The 19,914-nt window shown below is 33.0% G+C and overlaps 1 protein-coding gene across 1 annotated transcript in view; it reads right to left on the bottom strand.

Annotated features, from left to right (window-relative positions):
• Nucleotides 1-475: 475 nt before the first annotated feature.
• Nucleotides 476-19,914, bottom strand: part of LOC126811833 (thioredoxin domain-containing protein 11) — a 33,696-nt gene continuing 14,257 nt past the window's right edge. Inside the window, exons 4-15 of the mRNA XM_050537767.2 lie at nucleotides 19,172-19,292; nucleotides 16,405-16,511; nucleotides 15,966-16,059; nucleotides 15,410-15,522; nucleotides 13,054-13,122; nucleotides 12,667-12,798; nucleotides 10,028-10,768; nucleotides 9,625-9,673; nucleotides 9,101-9,249; nucleotides 6,564-6,676; nucleotides 5,192-5,272; nucleotides 476-1,916 (exon numbers count right to left, since the gene is read on the bottom strand). Coding sequence (XP_050393724.2) covers nucleotides 1,535-1,916; nucleotides 5,192-5,272; nucleotides 6,564-6,676; nucleotides 9,101-9,249; nucleotides 9,625-9,673; nucleotides 10,028-10,768; nucleotides 12,667-12,798; nucleotides 13,054-13,122; nucleotides 15,410-15,522; nucleotides 15,966-16,059; nucleotides 16,405-16,511; nucleotides 19,172-19,292 — 2,151 coding nt within the window. The 3' untranslated portion in view covers nucleotides 476-1,534. The remainder of the gene's footprint in view (nucleotides 1,917-5,191; nucleotides 5,273-6,563; nucleotides 6,677-9,100; nucleotides 9,250-9,624; nucleotides 9,674-10,027; nucleotides 10,769-12,666; nucleotides 12,799-13,053; nucleotides 13,123-15,409; nucleotides 15,523-15,965; nucleotides 16,060-16,404; nucleotides 16,512-19,171; nucleotides 19,293-19,914) is intronic.

The raw sequence follows: 19,914 nt of genomic DNA, 5'->3' as shown, positions 1-19,914 counted from the left end.
TAACCGCATAATTACTTGCGTGCAATAACCCTATCCCCAACTCCGCCGGGCCTGATTAAGACTATACATGTATCTGTTATACATGTATCTGTTTATATCTTAAAAGACTATATTTGTTAAACATGTATCTGTTTGTATTAAGACTAGATTTGTTATACATTTATCTGTATTAAGACTAGATCTGTTAACCATGTATCTGTATTAAGACTAGATCTGTTAACACATATATCTGTTTGTATTAAGACTAGATTTGTTAAACAGTTATCTGTTTGTATTAAGACTAGATCTGTTAAACATGTATCTGTTTGTATTAAGACTAGATCTGTTAAACATGTATCTGTTCGTATTAAGACTAGATCTGTTAATTTATCTATTTGTATTAGGACTGTATCTGTTAAACATTCATCTGTTTGTATTAGGACTGTATCTGTTAAACATGCCTTTTCATTATCATAAATACTGTTGATTAGGCTGTGGAAGTGTATGGAATATATATATATATGAATGATCTGCATAATAACTACCAGATAACATCAGAACTTTGAGGTTACCATTTTATTTAATCAACTAGGTAACTGTAATTAATGGGATGATACAGATCAGTTGGGTCCTTAGGACTCAGTCCTACCATAAGTATTCATGAATGAGCTTATAAAAGAAATACACCAAGACACAAATACTTTGGTAGATATATAATACAGTGATCAACAAAGTTAAAAATATAAAATATAACCATAGTCAACAATATATAATACAATCAATGTCAATCGTCCATCACCAAATTAAAAAAAAATAAATAAATTTATTTCAAACATAAATAAACTCAAAACCATTTTAACTGATTTCTTTAGCCATTTTCAATATAAATCAAAACATATTTATTTCTTTTCTAAACAATATTTTTATTCAGATTTTGTATCTGAATAGGGATTGGGGAACAGACACAGCCTATATTAAACCCCTCTCCCTAATTTAATTTAAACTTATTGTAAAGTTGTATATCTTTAATATCCTCTTCTAATTCTTTGCATTATATAATTGACTTCACCAATAAATGCTGATTTCTCATATTTCCAATATAATAATTAAATAATAATAATTTTGACAGTGCTCCTAAAATCCACCTACCAGTATCTAATTGGTTCCAGGAAAAGAAAGGTCTAAGAAGAACTGTCATTAATAAATGTTCTATATAAAGCACATTTAATAAGCTCTTTTGTGGAAGCTAAGTAACTATTGCTTTTTATACAAACATTATGACTATACATGTAGTACACATAGTACACACTAGACAATCTAGCTGACTCTGATGCAAAAACGAACTATAACAAAATAGCTTATTCGTGGCACATTGGCGACTTTGGCCAAGTATAAAGTAGAAGGCTGAAACATTTTAGGTAAGCATGTAACTACAAGTATTTTTATGCATACGGGTCCAGGCCTGTCTATATCTTGTTGTTCTGGGGTTCAGGTAGCTGTACACTCCTATGTATCAACTTTTACAATATTAAGATATTTCTTATAGTTTATAATATTAAGATACAATAAATTTAGCTAACTGACTATATTCTATTTGATGACGTGTTTCTTGTAGATATTGGTAGAATTGATTCACAGTTTCTAACTGAGTGCTTAACTTTTTGATTTTCTCACTTAAAACAGGCACCGCATATTCAACATAGTCTGACGTAGATCTGGTGATTAACCTAAGTCTAGTTCTCAGTCGATTCAATCTCTGCTTTAAAAGATAGGCCATTCTTCGAGCGTATTCACGATTCCTCTGTATACAAGTCTTTGTACACACAGACACCGCAGCTTCAGTTCGTAGTTTAAATGTGGAATGCTTTAGGATGAAACGAACCAGATTAGATAATGTGTAGGGCACAGACTCTGGATAAACCACACTATCTGATTTCCTGAAAAACACATTAAACATCAAAAGTTTAATAAAAAAAAAATCTGGCAAACTTTGACTTGTGTGTATTTTGACTGATGTATAACGTCACTATAATATATGGCCTTATATATATTATAAGCCCCAGGTGGACACAGGGTCAAATTCCAGTGTATGTTATGAGACTAAAATTAAATGTCACAAAACCTGTCTGCAGACATAAAATGAAACTTTTCTTACCCAGGCCAGAAACTGTATTATGTTTAGACATCTATATAATTTGTGCAATATCAGAAAAAGATAGTTTACGATTACTGCCTAACACATCAAATAACAGTCAAATTAGGACTATTTCTTCCACCTCCTTGAGGAAACAGACTATTTTCTTCTTGAAAAAGATTAAAATGTAATGACTTTGCTATAAGATAAGGTCAAGATATGGTTAGGAAAAAAATCTGCGTACTTGTGCTAAAAACTCAGCCAATTACATGGACAAATAAGAAAATTTTCAGCAGTTTTAGCCATTATTGGAACACATGCTTGTGATTAGAAGAAAATTGGAAAGAAGTGAAGAGGTTCCAAATACACATTGAGTTATTTTGATTGTATTACATCAAAGTTGATACTTGAGAAAGTCATCTATTTCATGGCAGAGTATTTGTCGAGTTAGTATTGACAAAATTATTTGATTCTACTTCCTGTTTTATTGATTACAATATGGCTGTGTTGACTGTTACCATCTTACCACTTGTTATCGTGTTGTCAAGAAAAAGAACAAATATTTGAAATGAGGATTGCCCATATGAATGAAATGAAAATAACAGGGGTCTATGGAATGTCTACTCCCACATTGTATGGTCAGCTATTAAGCTTTCTCATATTAGCAAATTTTATTTGTTACCGTATTCTAGTTGTGCAGATTTGGAAACAATTTTACACAATTGAAACAGAATGGCACCAACACAAGACTTCAGTGATTTTAAGACTATTATCATGTGCACTGAAAGTGGGGAAATTTCTCCCAGACAGCAGTATTTCCACACACTTTTTCTCCAAATTCAAACTGCCAGTGTGTCTTTTAAAGCAGCTAATGGGGTTAAGATAGATGCGCTGAAGTGAAAATTTCAAACTTTCAGCATGCTCTGCAGACGATATAAACAAGAAAATGTCACCTATAAGTGTTGGGGAAAATCTTTTGTTTTGATGGCCATTTTTTTTTTATCCAATTGAATCCAACCAGGAGATCATCTTCAGATGATTTTTTGGTTTTGTTTTCTTAATTATTTTAAAAGTTTAAGAGCACATAAAATGATCATATCAAAATTCATGTACTTGAAGCCAGTACTTATTATAAACACTTTAGCCAATTACACACAATCTGATTCAAATTATTCGATATATGACCAATTATGTGTCAGACGCTCTAAAATACTTCTCAATTTTTTTATAACAGCCTTAATCCAGTCGATTGGCACGTGACGCCACAGGAACTACACATCTTATCACTGTATACACAAGCCACATTATTTTTTATTGTAAGACTGAGAATTGTATACTGCTCTTTTTTTTTTCATACCAAACGGAAAGAGTGGGTTGCTTTTGTAAATTATTCAAATCCTGATTTGTCAACTTAAGGTCACAACGGTGATTTGCAATAAACACTTGTAATGGTCTTTACGGCATATCGTTATTTGAATTTTTCAGAATACGCAAACAGAAAACAAATTCCCGGGTATTATCCATTATCGACATCATATCAATTACTGTTTAAAACTTAGTTAGCAGACAGTCAGCAAATAACACAAACATTCATTTCTTTTTCATTATGAAAATCTTTTAAAGAAAATATTCCAAAAGAGGCAGATACATGTATCTGTGGCTTTCTTGTCGTCTACTCACATCGGACGTTAAATTTAGACCACCAACATCTTTTTAATTTGTAAACTTCTGCTTATTTAAATTCGATTAAAAACATTTTCTGCCTATTTAACACGTAAATTCAAAGTTAATATAGAATGAATCAAATATGACATGGGAATTCAATTCACAAAATCTCAACCAATCAAATTTCTTATCACTCTGCTTAACCCGAGTCAGATCTTTTTTAATAGTTCTTTTCTAAATGAGCAATAACATAAATAATACAAATGTTGATGAACTAATTCATATGATTATTACTTGAAACCGATTTGTTTAGTAAAATCCGACATAAATAATTATTTGTATTGGCTTCATTGGTGTTCATATACTAGCGGTGTCAATAACAAATTTCACACACACACCCTGTTTTAATCAGAAGCCCATTATTGTAGAGGTATGGTTGGCTTAATCCTATATATTCTGATCAAAATGATACAGGGATATGGCTACAGCGACTGTCTTGACTATGGCATCTATGAAACAAATCCTAAAGTTAAATCGCCCTTTTAAGCTATGGTAATTTGTCTCGCTCATTTCATATATATAAAAAATTATTCAGTAGTTAATTGTTTTATTCAATGAGGCGCTAATGAGTAGGCCTTCACATCCCGGCTGAATACATGTAAATATTAAGGAATTGACGTTTTTAATATGCATACGGTCACTGGCGTTTGAGGGGATTAGGAGAATTTTCGATAATTGGAAAGGTCATTTTCACAGGAGTTCTATATTAGCCACTTTGAGTGAAGATGGCTCAATTAATTTTAATCAGATTGGTTTGAACTTGCCATAAAGTGTATAAAGGAACCACAGGCTCTAAGTACATAAAACAACGTTTGGCCATTTTATGAGCTATTTAAATTTGAATACATTTTAGAGTGGATTAGATTAAGCCATGAAAAATAAGATATTGTCCAAATGAAATGAAACAAAGTAGGATTTGCCAACCTACTGTTCTGCACGAACTGGACTAATGAAGACAAGCAAATGCCATGTAGTGTGCTATGAGGGAAATTTTGCCCAGAAAATCCTATCAAATGCCAATTTCATAATTATACTAAGTACAAAATTGCACCATTAAATAAATTCCTTGTAAAAAAAACAAAAAAAAATTATTATTGTGTTGTTTTAAAATTTATAAGTTCAACTGTCTTGTTTGCTATAACAAACCCACAGACAAGAGAGATAGAGAAATAGGGTTGAATGTCCACTGGACACCTCCTAAAATGACAATCAGCGGCTTTACTAAATCATGTTCCAGATGACCTATCACATTTATTAAATTTGATGCACATGCAATATACAGTATGTAGTAATCTACATGTCACATAAAACATGAACGTGTCAATAATTGAATGTATAAACACTGTGTTTTACCTGTTTGCAGGGAAGAACATAATGGTTGGATATTGTTCAACTGTATATTCCCATGGTAAATCATTACTATCACCATCTATCCTGTAAATATAATAATTCATTAGTTTTCACATAAAAACACTAATAATAATACAAGTAACCTAAACTGGATGCCAAAGGTTTTTAACGGAATATAGTAAATTTAATCAAGTTTAGTCAGTCGCTTCAAACCCATTCCCATATTTCCCAGCTGTGTGCTGTTGTGAACCATTTTCTTCAGCTTGTTTTGAACTCCAGTCAGTTTCCTTGGAAATAAGAGTCTGCGATATTATCCTGAGTGGAAGTGGATGCTAAGTCAGCAGAACAAATTTTGTCAAACACTGTAAAATCATGACTATCTATATTTCAGTAAATGTAATTCACCAGAATAAAGCGACAAATAGGTCAATATAGTGACCATCATAGTTATTTTTTTATGGTCAATTCTATTATATATTGTCTTCTGGGTTTCAAATTAGTTATGGATGCTTTCTATATTTTTCTAAATATCAAAGCAAATACAATTGTAATATAGTAAGAAATGGTTGTATAACATCTACAATACAAGAGCTGAAGGAAATCGGAGAGGAGAACCAAGTGCAAATCCAAAAGGTTAGTAAGGTGACACTAAGAAGTACAAGAACGTAGTTAAAACCATTGTATATTTTGATACAAGTGTTTTAGCTACAGTGGTCTCTATTAGTGTTACCTTGCAAAATTATAACTTAAACTGACAAAATTTGCAAAATGCAAGTGGTTTCAGAAATTATTTGGAAAATTGTAAATTGAAATATTTCACGCTTGAAATTAAATTTGAATCATAACAAATAAGATATCAGTGTGTTGAAAATATTGTAAGGAATAAGCATAATTTAGTATACAGTTTTTGTACCATTCATCCAAATGTGAGAAATGGGGTTTAATGTCCACTCGACAAAACTAAGTCATTTCGGTACTAACATATAGTTCAATTTTATTTCAATAATTCAGGACCCAGAGAAAACCCACAAGGTTGGACAGGCGACCCTATTCCTTACCACGTACAACCGGGGAATCGAAACCACGCCAGTTGACTCAATGACACAGACTAACCATTCGGCCATCCAACCCCCCTAGATGTGAATGACTTCTTGCAATATTAAAAAGTAAGGCATAGAATTGCTAATGGTAACAGAGAAGAATAGTGAGAGGTAGAAATAGTTTTTCTAGATGACACTTAATTCACACCACAGTGTCAAAGGTTGTAATATTGCAAATCAAGGCCTATTTAAAACCCTTTGCCACCCAATGACCCATGCAGATAAAGCTAATAAATTACTATTTAAATTATAAATTGTTATAAAGAATTAAGTACCTTGTAAAGACAATATTTGTATTTGTTTTGAAGTATTTAGCCAGTGATAGGTAAAGATGATTTACACTGGTACAGAAACCACACCATGGAGCATACACCAATACTACAACATCCTTATAAAATAAAACAATATTACAATAATCAAAGACATCAAAACATCTGTAGAATTTATAAGTAACATGGAAACGATGGACCAGCTTTTATTTAAATGGATTCAATATAAATGTACCATTTATGTAGAGTTTTGTTTGTGTTTTTAGCATACAGAGCAAAATAGTGCCCTGATAGTGATTTGAAAGGCCTGAACATAAAATAATATTTGCCAGTTTAAGATATTAGAGTAGGAAATATATAGAACAATAGGATTATTAAAAAACAGACATTAGCACATTATTTCCTATTCACTTGTCAAAATTGCAATCATGGCGCAAAAAAGACTGCACATCATACACTGAATTTGATATTATCGCATCAATGTCTAAATAATATGAATGATAGAATTGACCGTTATATAATTATATAGATATGTTTAAAGGCTCAATACCACTCTTGTTGTAACTGAATAATATGTCCCAATCTTTATTCTGGTCAACAAATTGTACTAATTTAGAATATTTCAATTAATTGATGATACAAATTTCATCTTAACACACCTTATTTAAAAATTTTGAAAAATTCAACATAATGGTTTGAAACGTCTAACATAAACCTTTTCAAATGAAACTTTGATTTAAAAATATTTTCGAACCTTTTGGACAAGTAAAATAGGATGTAATGGATAATTTACACAACAGGTAGGACACTTAAACATCTAGTACTTAGATAGAGATATTATTTTCTGGAGCTGTCAAGCCAGCAAGAGTGTTATTGTTCCTTTAATTCATATATCTGTGATTCTGTGTTTGTCAATGTGACAAGATACTTGTAGATAATAACACATGTATAATGTATATTGAGATGCAATGAAATCACACCACTGATTTGGTTGGAAGTGCTGGTGAGACATAATACACAGTCGTGGTTGTTTGTATTTTAAAGGAGAGCCGAAAAAGGTTCCCCTTAATCAACAAATTGAAAAAATCGCTTCCCTAAAAGAGTGATTTAGAAATTTAGGGGAGTGATCTAATATTAAGGAGAGGGATTAGTTGTGTGTATGGGAAATGATTCTGAAGATCAATAACTGCATGTAAGGGGGCCATTCCTAGTTTCATAAATGATAATAAACTCCCCATGACTTTGTAAAGTCGAGGGGGGGGGGATGGCCGAATGGTTAGCACGTGCGTGCTGTATCATAAGGCCTGTCATCGAGTCAACTGGCGTGGTTTCGAATCCCCGTTGTACCTGACAAGGAGTAGGGTCACCTGTCCAACCTCGTGGGTTTTCTCCGGGTCCTCTGGTTTCCTCCCACTGCTAAAGACCCCTACGCGCAAGCGAATTATTGAAATAAAATTAAACCAAGTGTTAGTCCCGAAATGACCTGGTTTGTGTCAACTGGACGTTAAACCCCATTTCTCTCTCTCTCTCTGTGTAAAGGGGAGGGAGAAAAACCTTCTCTTGATCGACATTCAGGTGCACGACAGGTGCTTGAGAGCAATCGATCACCTTAAAAAACAATAACTGAATACACCTGAAATGTGATTTTGGTAGGCTTTCAGACTGGATATGTCCACCCCTAGCTGCCACACAATTACCCTCTAAATGGCTACATGTGGGATCCTTGTGCTTGTTGCCTAGTATTAGAGTTGATAGAGATCTTGCAGTTGGGGATACTAGGAGAGACAACATCAAATATTGCCCACAGATGCTTGAATTGTGAGAGATTAAAAGAAAGGGATAGCTGTTCACATGTTTTGGTTTAAGAAGTCCACAGAGTCATGTTCTGTATGCCCTTGAGCAATATTGAATGATCTGGAATCAGATTTTTCCAATTTAAGGTCCACTGGCAGAGCATAGTCAGGGACGAACTGTGTCAGCTTCAGCACTTATGAACACATGTGGACCCTCACATTAATAGCAGTACATGAAGCTGGCACCATTTGATCTTGCAGATGTTGCTGGATAGTGTGCCGATCTTGTCACATGTTTCCGAACTGTCATTGGTCAATCTCTAATTGAGTCTATCTGCTCGAAATGCTAGTGTGGGCAAATCTTTGGGCAAAGTGTCAATATTGACATATAATTGCATCATGAAAGTAGAGATATCCAATCACATATCTACTGATAATCTGATACTTGGATTCTGTGCCTTGCAAATTTCTCTGTGACCTTTTGGCTTTGTTACATTATATTGTATTATGTTCACTGTATAAATTGGACAAAAATTGTGGCCTTTGCAGGGTCTATGAACCGATACTAGAAAAAATCGGACCCATTCAAGATCTTTGGGATATAAACATACACTACAAGTATAATGAAAATCAGATAAAAATCGGACAAACAAATAAGAATGGATGTCCCGACGAACAGAGGCAACAACATAATACATCCACATGAAAATGTAGGCTTTGTAGTATGATAAAAGAATAAAATATAGATACCTGATGTTGCCTACTGATATATTGCTGGAATGTTTGAGATGTTAGTTCTGTAATACACATATCATCTTGAGTACAGGTATTCACTACTGGTTCATTTGATAATAAAGCACGTTGCAACCGACCAATGGTAAAATTCAAAATAAAACTCACTGAAATTTTTTAAAAAGATAGGTTGTCAGGCAATAAATCATACACGACCCCATCTTATGTCGTCCCACGGGTGTCAACAACATTTTTTCAAAGTGTTTAAGGGAGGACCATATTAGAAATCATTGAAAATCAACAGCATCCTTTGGCTGCTGAATATGAACACTGTTGTCAGTTGGATGATAAATTGAGCCACTAGAGAGTAGACAAGATTTCTTAAGGTGAACAGGGGCTACAACTCCTGAAGTAATTATAAGAAACAGATCACAATAAATGTTCACAGAGACATTAACGATACATGTAATCTCATCTCCTTGCTCTACCTAATGTTTTTTTTTAAATTTTAACATAAATATAAAGTTATTCAGATTACGTACCTACATTGGTGGCTGTAAAATTCTCTTTGAGAATATAATGTTCTTCAGCCTAAAATTATACAAAACTGTTATTTTTCTGTCAACCTAAATCCACATACTCTCTGTACCAGAACATTTACCACGGAAAAATAAATTTGCCCACTAAACATCTGGTATACAGAAATGTATGGTTCTGCAGATGAATGAAAATTTATACCACATGTTGGATGGCAGAAGTGATAAGATATAATTATGAGCTAAAATTTAAATAAGTACAACAAACATATGAACCATCAAACATATGTGCAGCATTGGAAATATACAGATAGGTTTCTACTGGTATGTTTTTAATAGACACTTTATTGTAAAAATTAATTCCAAACCCCTATGGAAGATTTAAAAAAAAAAACTTACAAGAACCTACCTCTCTATCTATAATAACAGCTGTAGGAAGAACAGCTAACCTTTCTATATCAACACCCAGTCTTTTGGCAAACAGAGAATGATGCATAGAATCAATGGCATAAAACCCTAGAGTTCGGTTTTGTTTACAACCTAAATTGGTAAAATTACTTGGAATTTCAAAATCAGGAAGATCTGGCACTGTGTATAAACCCTGAAGTTTTTGTAAAGTTAAACGTTTGCATAATCTTAAGGGAAGCAATTCAAGATTTTGGTAAACATATCTGTCTGTTCTTCTCCTTCCATTTTTGTTGAAAGTTTCGGATTCAATTGTTATTTTATTTTCGGCACAAGTTTCACAACAAAAACTAGAATGTTCATTTGTGTTGTAATTTTGTCTGGAATTGTGACAAATTTTGGCATCAATGTCTTGGAGATTTTTTGTGGGTAAAATTGAGGTATGTAATTTAACGTCTATTGCACAGTTAGAAGCACTCGGTAATATGGGATTAAAACTCTGCTTATGATGGCACACTTCACACACATTTTTACTAGAGCTTTGATTAGCCAATGTCACACAACATTTAGCACTATAGACTTTAGACAAACTTTGTTTTTTTAACTGATTACAAACACTGACTATATCATTGTATTTCTGTAAGGTGTTTAGGCTATACAATTGATAGGAGTTAATCATTGTATTTGAAGAAAATGATGTATAATTAACACAGTCACTTGTAAAATGGAGGGCAATATTTTTGAGCTGAAAAATATCAAAAAAAGAATATTAGAATTCAGAAAAATTAATCTTGGATATGTATTAACAATCTCCCTTTTCAATTTTATAATAAAATGTTAGTATAAATGCAATATTAAAATACAAATAGCGAATAAAACCTAAATGATATCTCCTGTATTTTATGTTCGATGCATCTTGACTCAAAATTATTGTGTGAATTCTAAAGCACTTTATTACACACAAACTACTTCTAAGAGCGGTACACAACACAAGAACAAACACCAGGTAGACAGTAATTAAAGTTAACATAAGCTCTTTGTGAATAAGACTGTACAAAAATTTAGAAAGTCCCTCAGGTTTATTGGCAGCCTGGCTCCATCAACAGGAAACAAATGAAATGAAATGGGATTTAATGTCCTACTGTTCTGCTCCGAACTGGGCTATTGAAGATGGGCATACGCCATACACGACAGTGTGCTATGAGGGAAATTTTGCCCAGGCAGTTGCACTACAGCCTAATTTATACTGAATTCCAACTGTAAAGGGATCTTTTACATGCACGCCAATGTGCACACAGGACATCGGTTTTTCGTACCATCCAAACGACTAGACAGCTGTCCTTGTCACGTCCTTCGTCCTGCATCACTGACAAGAGGATGAACCACGCCGGAAAATCTAGATGAACTTTCTTGGCCAATGCAGGAATCGAACACCCGACTTCCAGACTAGCGAGCCAGTGTCTTACCCACCAACAGGAAACAATAATGTGTAAGTCAAATTGGTTGAGAGGGTGAGAAAAACTGGACAAATTTTGTTGAAAGGTTTGTTTAATCTGAGAGTCAATGAGGATCATTAATTTTATCTGTAACATGGTTGTATTTTTATACGCCCACATTTTCATGTGGACGTATATTGTCGTCGCCCCCTGTCCGTCCTTCCGTCCACAATTGTTTGTGAACAGTCTACAGGTCATACTTTTTATCCGATTTCAATGAAACTTGAAATATAGGTTTATCACCCTAAGATCTCAGTTCCTTTCAATATTGGCATCTATCGGACCTGATTGTACGAAAAATCACGTTTTTGGCTTGTGAACACTGTAGAGGTCACAATTTTTATCCGATTTTGTTGAAACTTGAAATGTAAGTTTATAACCCAAAGATCTCGGTTCCTTTCGATATTCGTTCATATCGGACCGTAACTTCCTGAATTATGGCCCCTGATTGTACGCAAAAACGTGTTTTTTGGCTTGTGGACCCTATAAAGGTCATAATTTATATCCGATTTAAAAAACCGTATTATTATATCATCGTTAAACCCTAAGGACGGTTGAGTTCGAATTTCGTGAAAATCGGCCCAAAACTGACAGACAAAATGGCCGCCGTTCGTTCTCAGATTGCGTAAAAATATGGTATATCAAGGTTGTGGACCCTATAGAGGTCACAATTTTTATCTGATTTTGTTGAAACTTAAAATGTAAGTTTATAACTCAAAGATCTTGGTTCTTTTCGATATTTGCGCATATCAATTGTAATTTCCTGAATTATGGCCCTTGATTGTAGGAAAAAACACTTTCGTCTTAGCTTGTTTTCTATCCATCTCTCGAAAATGTGGGCGTATCCTGCCTGGCAGCCGCTGGTTAAGTTTATGATCAGTCTAGGGTTTGGGAATCTGAAGCCAATCTAGAGCTGATTCTTGGACAATTGCAAGAGGAATGGTTAAATAATAAAGTTCTATCACACGATAGCAGAACTGTCTTACATCCAAAAGGGTTAAAACATTATGCATCCAATTTTTAAAACTAAGAGGTCATCTTTGTTTGCTGTTATCTTGAAGGTCAGAAATACCACAGCAGCACCATCCATTTTAATAATGGACATAAAGGATACAAATTTTCAATATATAGATTGCTAATTACCTACCATGTGAATATAAGTATTAATATCAAAGAGTTGATTTATAGGTGTAAACATAACTAGACTAGGTCCTAGACTTATCTGTCTAGATAATGTTAAACTCTTAACACCTAATGGTGTAATCCATTTTACAACTGGCTGAAAATATAGAAAAAGAGAAACGTCAATCATAAAGATAACATGAACTGGTGCATATCTGAAGTTTGTATTCACTTCCAACATGAAAGTCACAAAATTTAAATAAAGCATTTATTTAGGAAAAGTTTCTTAAAGAACTGTATCTTATTATTTGATTTTGTCTGCCTCCTTGTTTTCTTATTATCATACTTCTATTATAAAGAAATGTCTTATTTGATTGAAACAGATAAAAGCAAATGTAATAATAATGAATACCTTTTGTCTGTTCTGTAAGACCCAGGAAACAATATAGGAACTAGTATAATTAGCATCTGACGGAAATTTCTACAAAGAAACAGATAATTTCATTGGCAAGAGTTAGGCATGTTCAATAAGGGCTGCTCTCTAATTAATGACCTAACTGTTGTGACTACCAATTGTCTAATTAGGTCTAACACTTCTATGTGGAAATGTGTGAAACAATTCAAGGGAGGTAATGATTAAACACAGACATCATCAATCCATAATAAATTTTGGTAATTTTCGGCTGGCAGAAGAATCAACCCAGATAGCAGCAGCCATTATTTCCTATTAAGATTTAGGACTGGATACTTCAGGGCAAATCATTAAACAATCTATGGTCCTCGACTAGTTTTCTCTTGCTCGAGACGAGTTGAATATCAATTTACTGTTCAAGGAAAACAAAGGCTATATGAATTTAATAGAGAGCTGACAAGGGTCATCGTAAGGTACTTCTTCTTTAACTAAATTAACCTAGAGCACATAATAAACAAGTCAACAGTGAGGTTGATGTCCCCCGCCGAAATTCCAAAATAAACAGATGACACATATTAATTAATTCATTGCATATTTATCTTTTTCAAAAGTATTGAGAAATCAAACTGATTATCTATGCTTAGTCTAAGCATAAAATGTTCACGATCAAACTCAGTCAGGTTTTGAAGTATCTCTATCAGTTAGAATCAATGTTATCTTGTCCCAAAGCATCGACCAATGAAATTGCTTAGCTCTGCTTAGCTTTAGCTGGAAATATTAATCATTGAACTGAGTCAAGACATTTGTCTAATGAACATCTATATTTCAATGAAAAGCAGAGTTGTTATGTTCCAAAGTCTTGATCAATCAAATTGCTAGGGCTGCAACGATTCACAACTACCTCGATTCGGTTCGATTATCAATTTTAACCATTCGATTCGATTATTTTCGATTCGATTATTTTCGATTCGATTATCAGCTACAATAGCCAGTAATTTTTCCTGTATATAATTCATTAAAAACAATAAAAACACAAGACTAAAATTCTCTTGAACGCTTCTATTGGTTTGACAGGTTTGTTGTGTTTCCTGTTTTATGGGATATTTCAGTGTAGCATACTCTACAAGTTGCCACATCTTTAGAGTTTTTTCTTACACCAAAGTGATCCCAAACTTTAGATTTCAAATGACCAGGTGGTCGAGAAAGTACGTTGTCTGCCATAATTTTACCTTCCAGTCGTATTTGCTTGACTACGGGTAATAATCGTTAAACACGAAAATATCCGAAGATAATGACCGGAATTATCAGCTAATGAGATCGTTTAGAATTTATATAACGATTACCGAAGCTATTGACCTAAATTAACATCCAATGAACATTCGGTACGTCACCAATTTTAAATAAATTAACTTTCGTCAGCATACGGAAATTGTTTTAAAGGGAGGTCACTCTGTTTTAGTTATGTTTTTGAGTGACATTCGTGTCTTGTTAAATAACGTAAATTAAAAGTTACGTAAAAACAAAGTTTTTTTAAATAATTTTTAAGTGGACTTAATTGCTACAGGTCTTTCATTTTATTTCATATGGTAAGGTGTACGTTGTTTTTATTTGAAATTTAATTTGCAATTGAACCAAATCGAAATTTGAATGTTGTAGATCGTGGATCAAACCGAGGCGGCTATTGTCGGTTATCGGTGCACCGAACTGAATCGTTGCAGCTCTACAAATTGCTTATAGCTACTTTTAGCCTAAGCAGAAAATTCTCATTATTGAATGTATACTAAAAGAGTTTCATCACTCTCACCCAATTAGAACCAAAGTTATCATGTTTCATAAAGTCTCAACCAATCAAATTCCTTATCTCTGCTTAACCTTAGTGGAAAATGTGCATAATCGACTCTGTCAAGGCATTCACCTAATAGACACCTACCAAGGGGTGGGTACACTAATTTTGAACATTCTACCTCAATTAGAAGGAAAGTTATTGTGTTCCAAATTCTCAACCAATCAGATTAAAGTCTCTACTTAGCCTAAGCAGAAAATGCTAAGCATCGAACTTTGTTACGGTATTGATGTAATGAAACTATACACCAAGTTTCATCACTCTCACTTAATTAGAACTAAAGTTATCATGCCTCAAAGCATGACCCAATCAAATTGCTTATTCCTGCTTACCATAAGCAGAAAATGTTCGTATTCGAACTCCATCAAGGCATAGACCTAATAAACACCTAAACCAAGTTTGAACATTCTAGCTCAATTAGAAGGAAAGTTATTATGTCCCAAAAAGTGTGACAGACAGACGAATTTCCGGACGGACCAATGGAAAGGCGGGGGACAATAAAAGCAATCTTACCAGTGAGGTATTAGAAGATCTCATTAAGGCTATATCAGATATATTGGTTAGATTATATACAGAAGCTAGATTAAACTGTGTTATAATACAATATTTCATGACCTGATAAGGATCTGAAATAAACAGTGAACTTGAATTAATTATAATCTCTATATCAGAAAGTTTGAAAGTGTTTAACACCTAAATACTTAGTGATTTTCGTTAAACCATCTATTTCCCAATTTAAGGGTTGGTAGTGATGATTTTGTTTGCCTTTTCTGTGTGTTCTACTCCATCTGGGCTAATAAAGATGGGCATATGCCATGCAGTGGCACTACAACCTACTCTTATTTCAAATTCCAATTGTCTGGGGTTCTACTGTCTACACACGATGTTCTCTTCCAATAAATGACGAATTTCAGCAAATGAGATTATTTAGGAAATTTCAGACTTGTGCTACAATGATTAATAGAACTGACATAAAAAATACATTTAACAATGACAGATTATAACTTTATAACTATTCCTTCAATTCTAAAACACAATATTTCTACCCAAGTAACATATAGATAATTACCATGTTCTACACTTCTCATAGAAGCATAATAATACTGCAGATAACCTGGTGGTTGAGGTGATGTATTAAAACCAAAATATGCTACAAGTGCTGTCTATAAAAATAACAAATTTAACCAATAAACATACCATATCTATAAATCTATCTATAAAATAAATTTATCTTATTTTGAATCATTTATCGTAGCATTCTCAAATGAAAATTTACTTTTCCCAGAATAAAAATGGAAAATATACCATTTAAAATAAATTAAAGCAGATAATAAAACTAAAGACTATAAAAATTACTTATATGTTAGGAGGCCCTTACTAAAACATTAATCAATAAACTTACATTTTACATCATATTTATTTTTTCAGAATAAAAATGGCAAAAATATCCCATTTAAATTAAAGCAGATAATAAAACTAAAGACTAAAAGATTAATAAATAAACCTACATCATATTTAGCTACAACCTCTACTACTTCGTCTTCTGTATGTAATAATGATAATGGGTATGTGAGATCTTCTAAAAACTTTACCATATATTCAGCTGAAGCTGCGCCTAAACCAAATTTTTAAATAGATTAATAAACAACACACCTACAGACAATTGCTGAATAGATACATATTCAAATACATGTACATGTATGTAGGCTCTAATTCAAAATGAAAATACACAATAAACCACAGACAGATCAACCAATACAAGAAAACATTTGAATAATTGTTGAAAGTAACCATCATAATTTAATTATTTTAAAAATTACTGAACACTATATTCCATATTTGAACTTGGCAATCACTTTATCAATGTCCATTTGTAAAAATTCTATAAGGAAATTCACCTTAATGTACAGATATATAACACAGACACAAAATAATCTAAATATTATTCTTAATCAATGGGCAACTCCACGGTAACAGAATTTCATTTAGAGCTACAGATCATACTTTTGACTACTTTTTTTGTCAGATCTGTAATACAGTGAAAGCTAACAGGCAAAAATGGCCACTGGCTTTCTGCATAAATGGATAAAGTTTCTGTGTAGGTGAACCCAATGGTAACGGAATGTCAAAAAACTCCTAAATTATTTGGTTTCATATATCTAGGTCATAGACTTGCAAATTTAGAAAAGGAAACATTCAAATTTGGGTTCTCTTCAAGAAAGATTGTGTAAGCTTCTTTTAATATAGTCAGAAGGTACTGTTTCTGTTCAGTTTTTGTCCTCTCCTCTGGCTTCAGAATTATTACTACATCTTTTTTTACCAGGACATATCCAAAATGTCGAAAGATAGAACTTTAACAAAGCAGCTTTCAACTCATTCGGCAGAGCTCGATCTGCTTGGGCTCTGGGAGGTTTTAGGGGTGTCAACCCTATATCTGATGCAATTGCTGTGACAACTGCAGAACTCTTATTTGGAGAATGAGGGAGACTTTTTAGAACTCTTGACTTCAATTTTCTCAAAGTTTGTGGTCTTAGCAATTTTACAACAAGCTGATGATCATCTATTCCTACATGATCTTGATCTTCATCTAGTTTTATTTTATCTCTATAACATTTCATTTTTTCTTGTGGAGTTGAATCTTTTGAATTTTTATTAAGAGCAAAAAAAGTGCACCAAATTTCTGTCAGTTAACAACAGAAATGAATTTGAAATACTCTTTGCAACCTTGATCACCTGACAATTAATTTTGGAAATCTATTGGTGCCAGGAATTAAGTATTTGCGTAGCAACAGTACAAAAAAGAAAATAAATAAAGATAGAGAACAAGCTAAAATCAAAAGCGATTTTTCCTACAATCAGGGGCCATAATCCAAAAAGTTATAGTCTGAAGTGCACAAATATGGAAAGGGACTGAGAACTTTGGGACATAAAGATAAATTTTAAGTTTCATCAAAACCAGATAAAAATTGTGAACTCTAGAGGGTCCACAACCTTTGTATTACATACTTTTTCACAATTTGCGTAATGCGTACAAAGAGCGGCCATTTTGTCAGGCAGTTTTATTTCGATTTTACTGTTCGAAGTTCAAATTCAACTTTCATTATGGTGGAATGGTGATATATTTCGTACAATCGGGGGCCAGGAAGTTACGGTCAGATATGCACAAATAGCAAAAGGAACCAAGATCTTTGGGACATATATCTAAACATATATTTTAAGTTTCATCAAAATCTGATAACAATTGTGACTTTTAGAGGGTCAACAACCTTGGTATGACAAACTTTTACAGTATTTGCGTACAAGGAGCCGCTATTTAGGCAGTTTTGGTTGATTTTCACAAAATTGGAACTCAATCGTCATTAGGGTATAACAGTGATAAAATAAAATATTTTTTAAAATCGGATAATAATTGTGACCTCTAGAGGGACCACAAATTAAAAAGGCGATTTTTCGTACAATCAGGGCCCATAATTAAGGAAGTTACAATTCAATATGCACAAATATCGAAAGGAACCAAGATCTTTGGGCTATAAACAAGCATTTCAAGTTTCATTAAAATCAGATGAAAATTGTGACAAGCTAAAAACATGTTTTGTCGTAAATCGGGGGCCATAATCCATGAAATTATGGTCCGATACATTCCAATATCGAAAAGAACTGAGATCTTTGGGAGATAGACTTATATTTCAAGTTTCGTCAAAATCAATTAAAAATTGTGACCTGTAGAGTATCTACAAAAAAATGTGAACAGTCAGACGGACGGACACAAACAGGGTTGAAGACAATATATGTCCACATGAAAATGTGGTCGTATAAAAATTAGAAACAGTAACTTGTAAAAATAGGCAACCAAAAAATGCTGGAAACTTTTAGGTGGGCATGTAACAGAATTACAGTGTAATTTAGGGTATATTAAACTTGTTTTTTTAAAGAGTAGCTATAATAAATGTAGTACAAATGGATATTTCATAACCAAGGAGGGACATATCCTTTATAAAAACACAAATACTGAATCCCTTCTATAAATAGAAACTGATGTAGTATTAAATGTTTAAATGGCTAAAATTCTAGTAAAAACAATCAGAAAACTTGTGTTTAAAAGTTTTTGACCAAAGCATTTGTACATTATAAACTGTACCAGATTCATTAAATGGCATCATTTCTGAATTTGAAAAAAAAAAAAATTTCTTCCTTTACATTACAAGGATTTTCTTGTTTTGCATTTTTCATTTTCTGCCATGGAATTGCCCCAATATTTAAAAAATATGCACCTACCTAAATATCTGTATCCATCTAATTGAGAAAAGTATGCATATAGAACAGGAAACATTACAAATTTATATCTCTTACGACATGATCCTTCGGGCCACCAACAATTAATACCAATAAATTTTACCTTAAAATTATGAAAATATTTTTTTTTATTGCAAATTAATACAAATAAATTTAACCTTAAAATTTTTGAATAGATTTTTATTAATGCAAATAAAAAGAATTTTGAAATAATTTATTATGAGAGGTTTTAAAAATTCACCTACCGCATTTTGGTGTGATTTAAGTCAAAATAAAAAAAGTGAATTGCATTGATCTGATGGGGTAAGCTAAGCCCTGGCTAAGTAAAGTTTGTTTTGAAAGCTTTAAGCAGCAAAAATCAGCTTGTTTACTAATTTTAGTTACAGTTTGAACACCAAATTGCTTTCATCTTAACATTATTTATGTAAAATTTGATATGAAGACAAAATATCAAGGCACAAATCAAATCAACACATAAAATCCAGTGAATGTACAATTTATTTTCTACTCAATTCAAGCAGCTCTAGTATGAAAAGGGAGCCACGGTGACTCAGTAAGACACTGGCTCGCTAACCTGGAGGTCATGAGTTAGATCCCTTTGTTGACCAATAAAGTTCATCAGGATTTTCCGATGTGGTTCCCCTTTGTCAGTGATGCAGGATGGAGGGCTTGGCAAGGAAAAATGCTTAGTTATTTGGATGGGACAAAAAAATGAGGTATCGTGT

The sequence above is a fragment of the Patella vulgata genome, chromosome 2 (assembly GCF_932274485.2).
Source record: "Patella vulgata chromosome 2, xgPatVulg1.2, whole genome shotgun sequence".
Lineage (NCBI taxonomy): Eukaryota > Metazoa > Mollusca > Gastropoda > Patellidae > Patella > Patella vulgata.
This window is presented reverse-complemented; position numbering and strand designations above follow the sequence as displayed.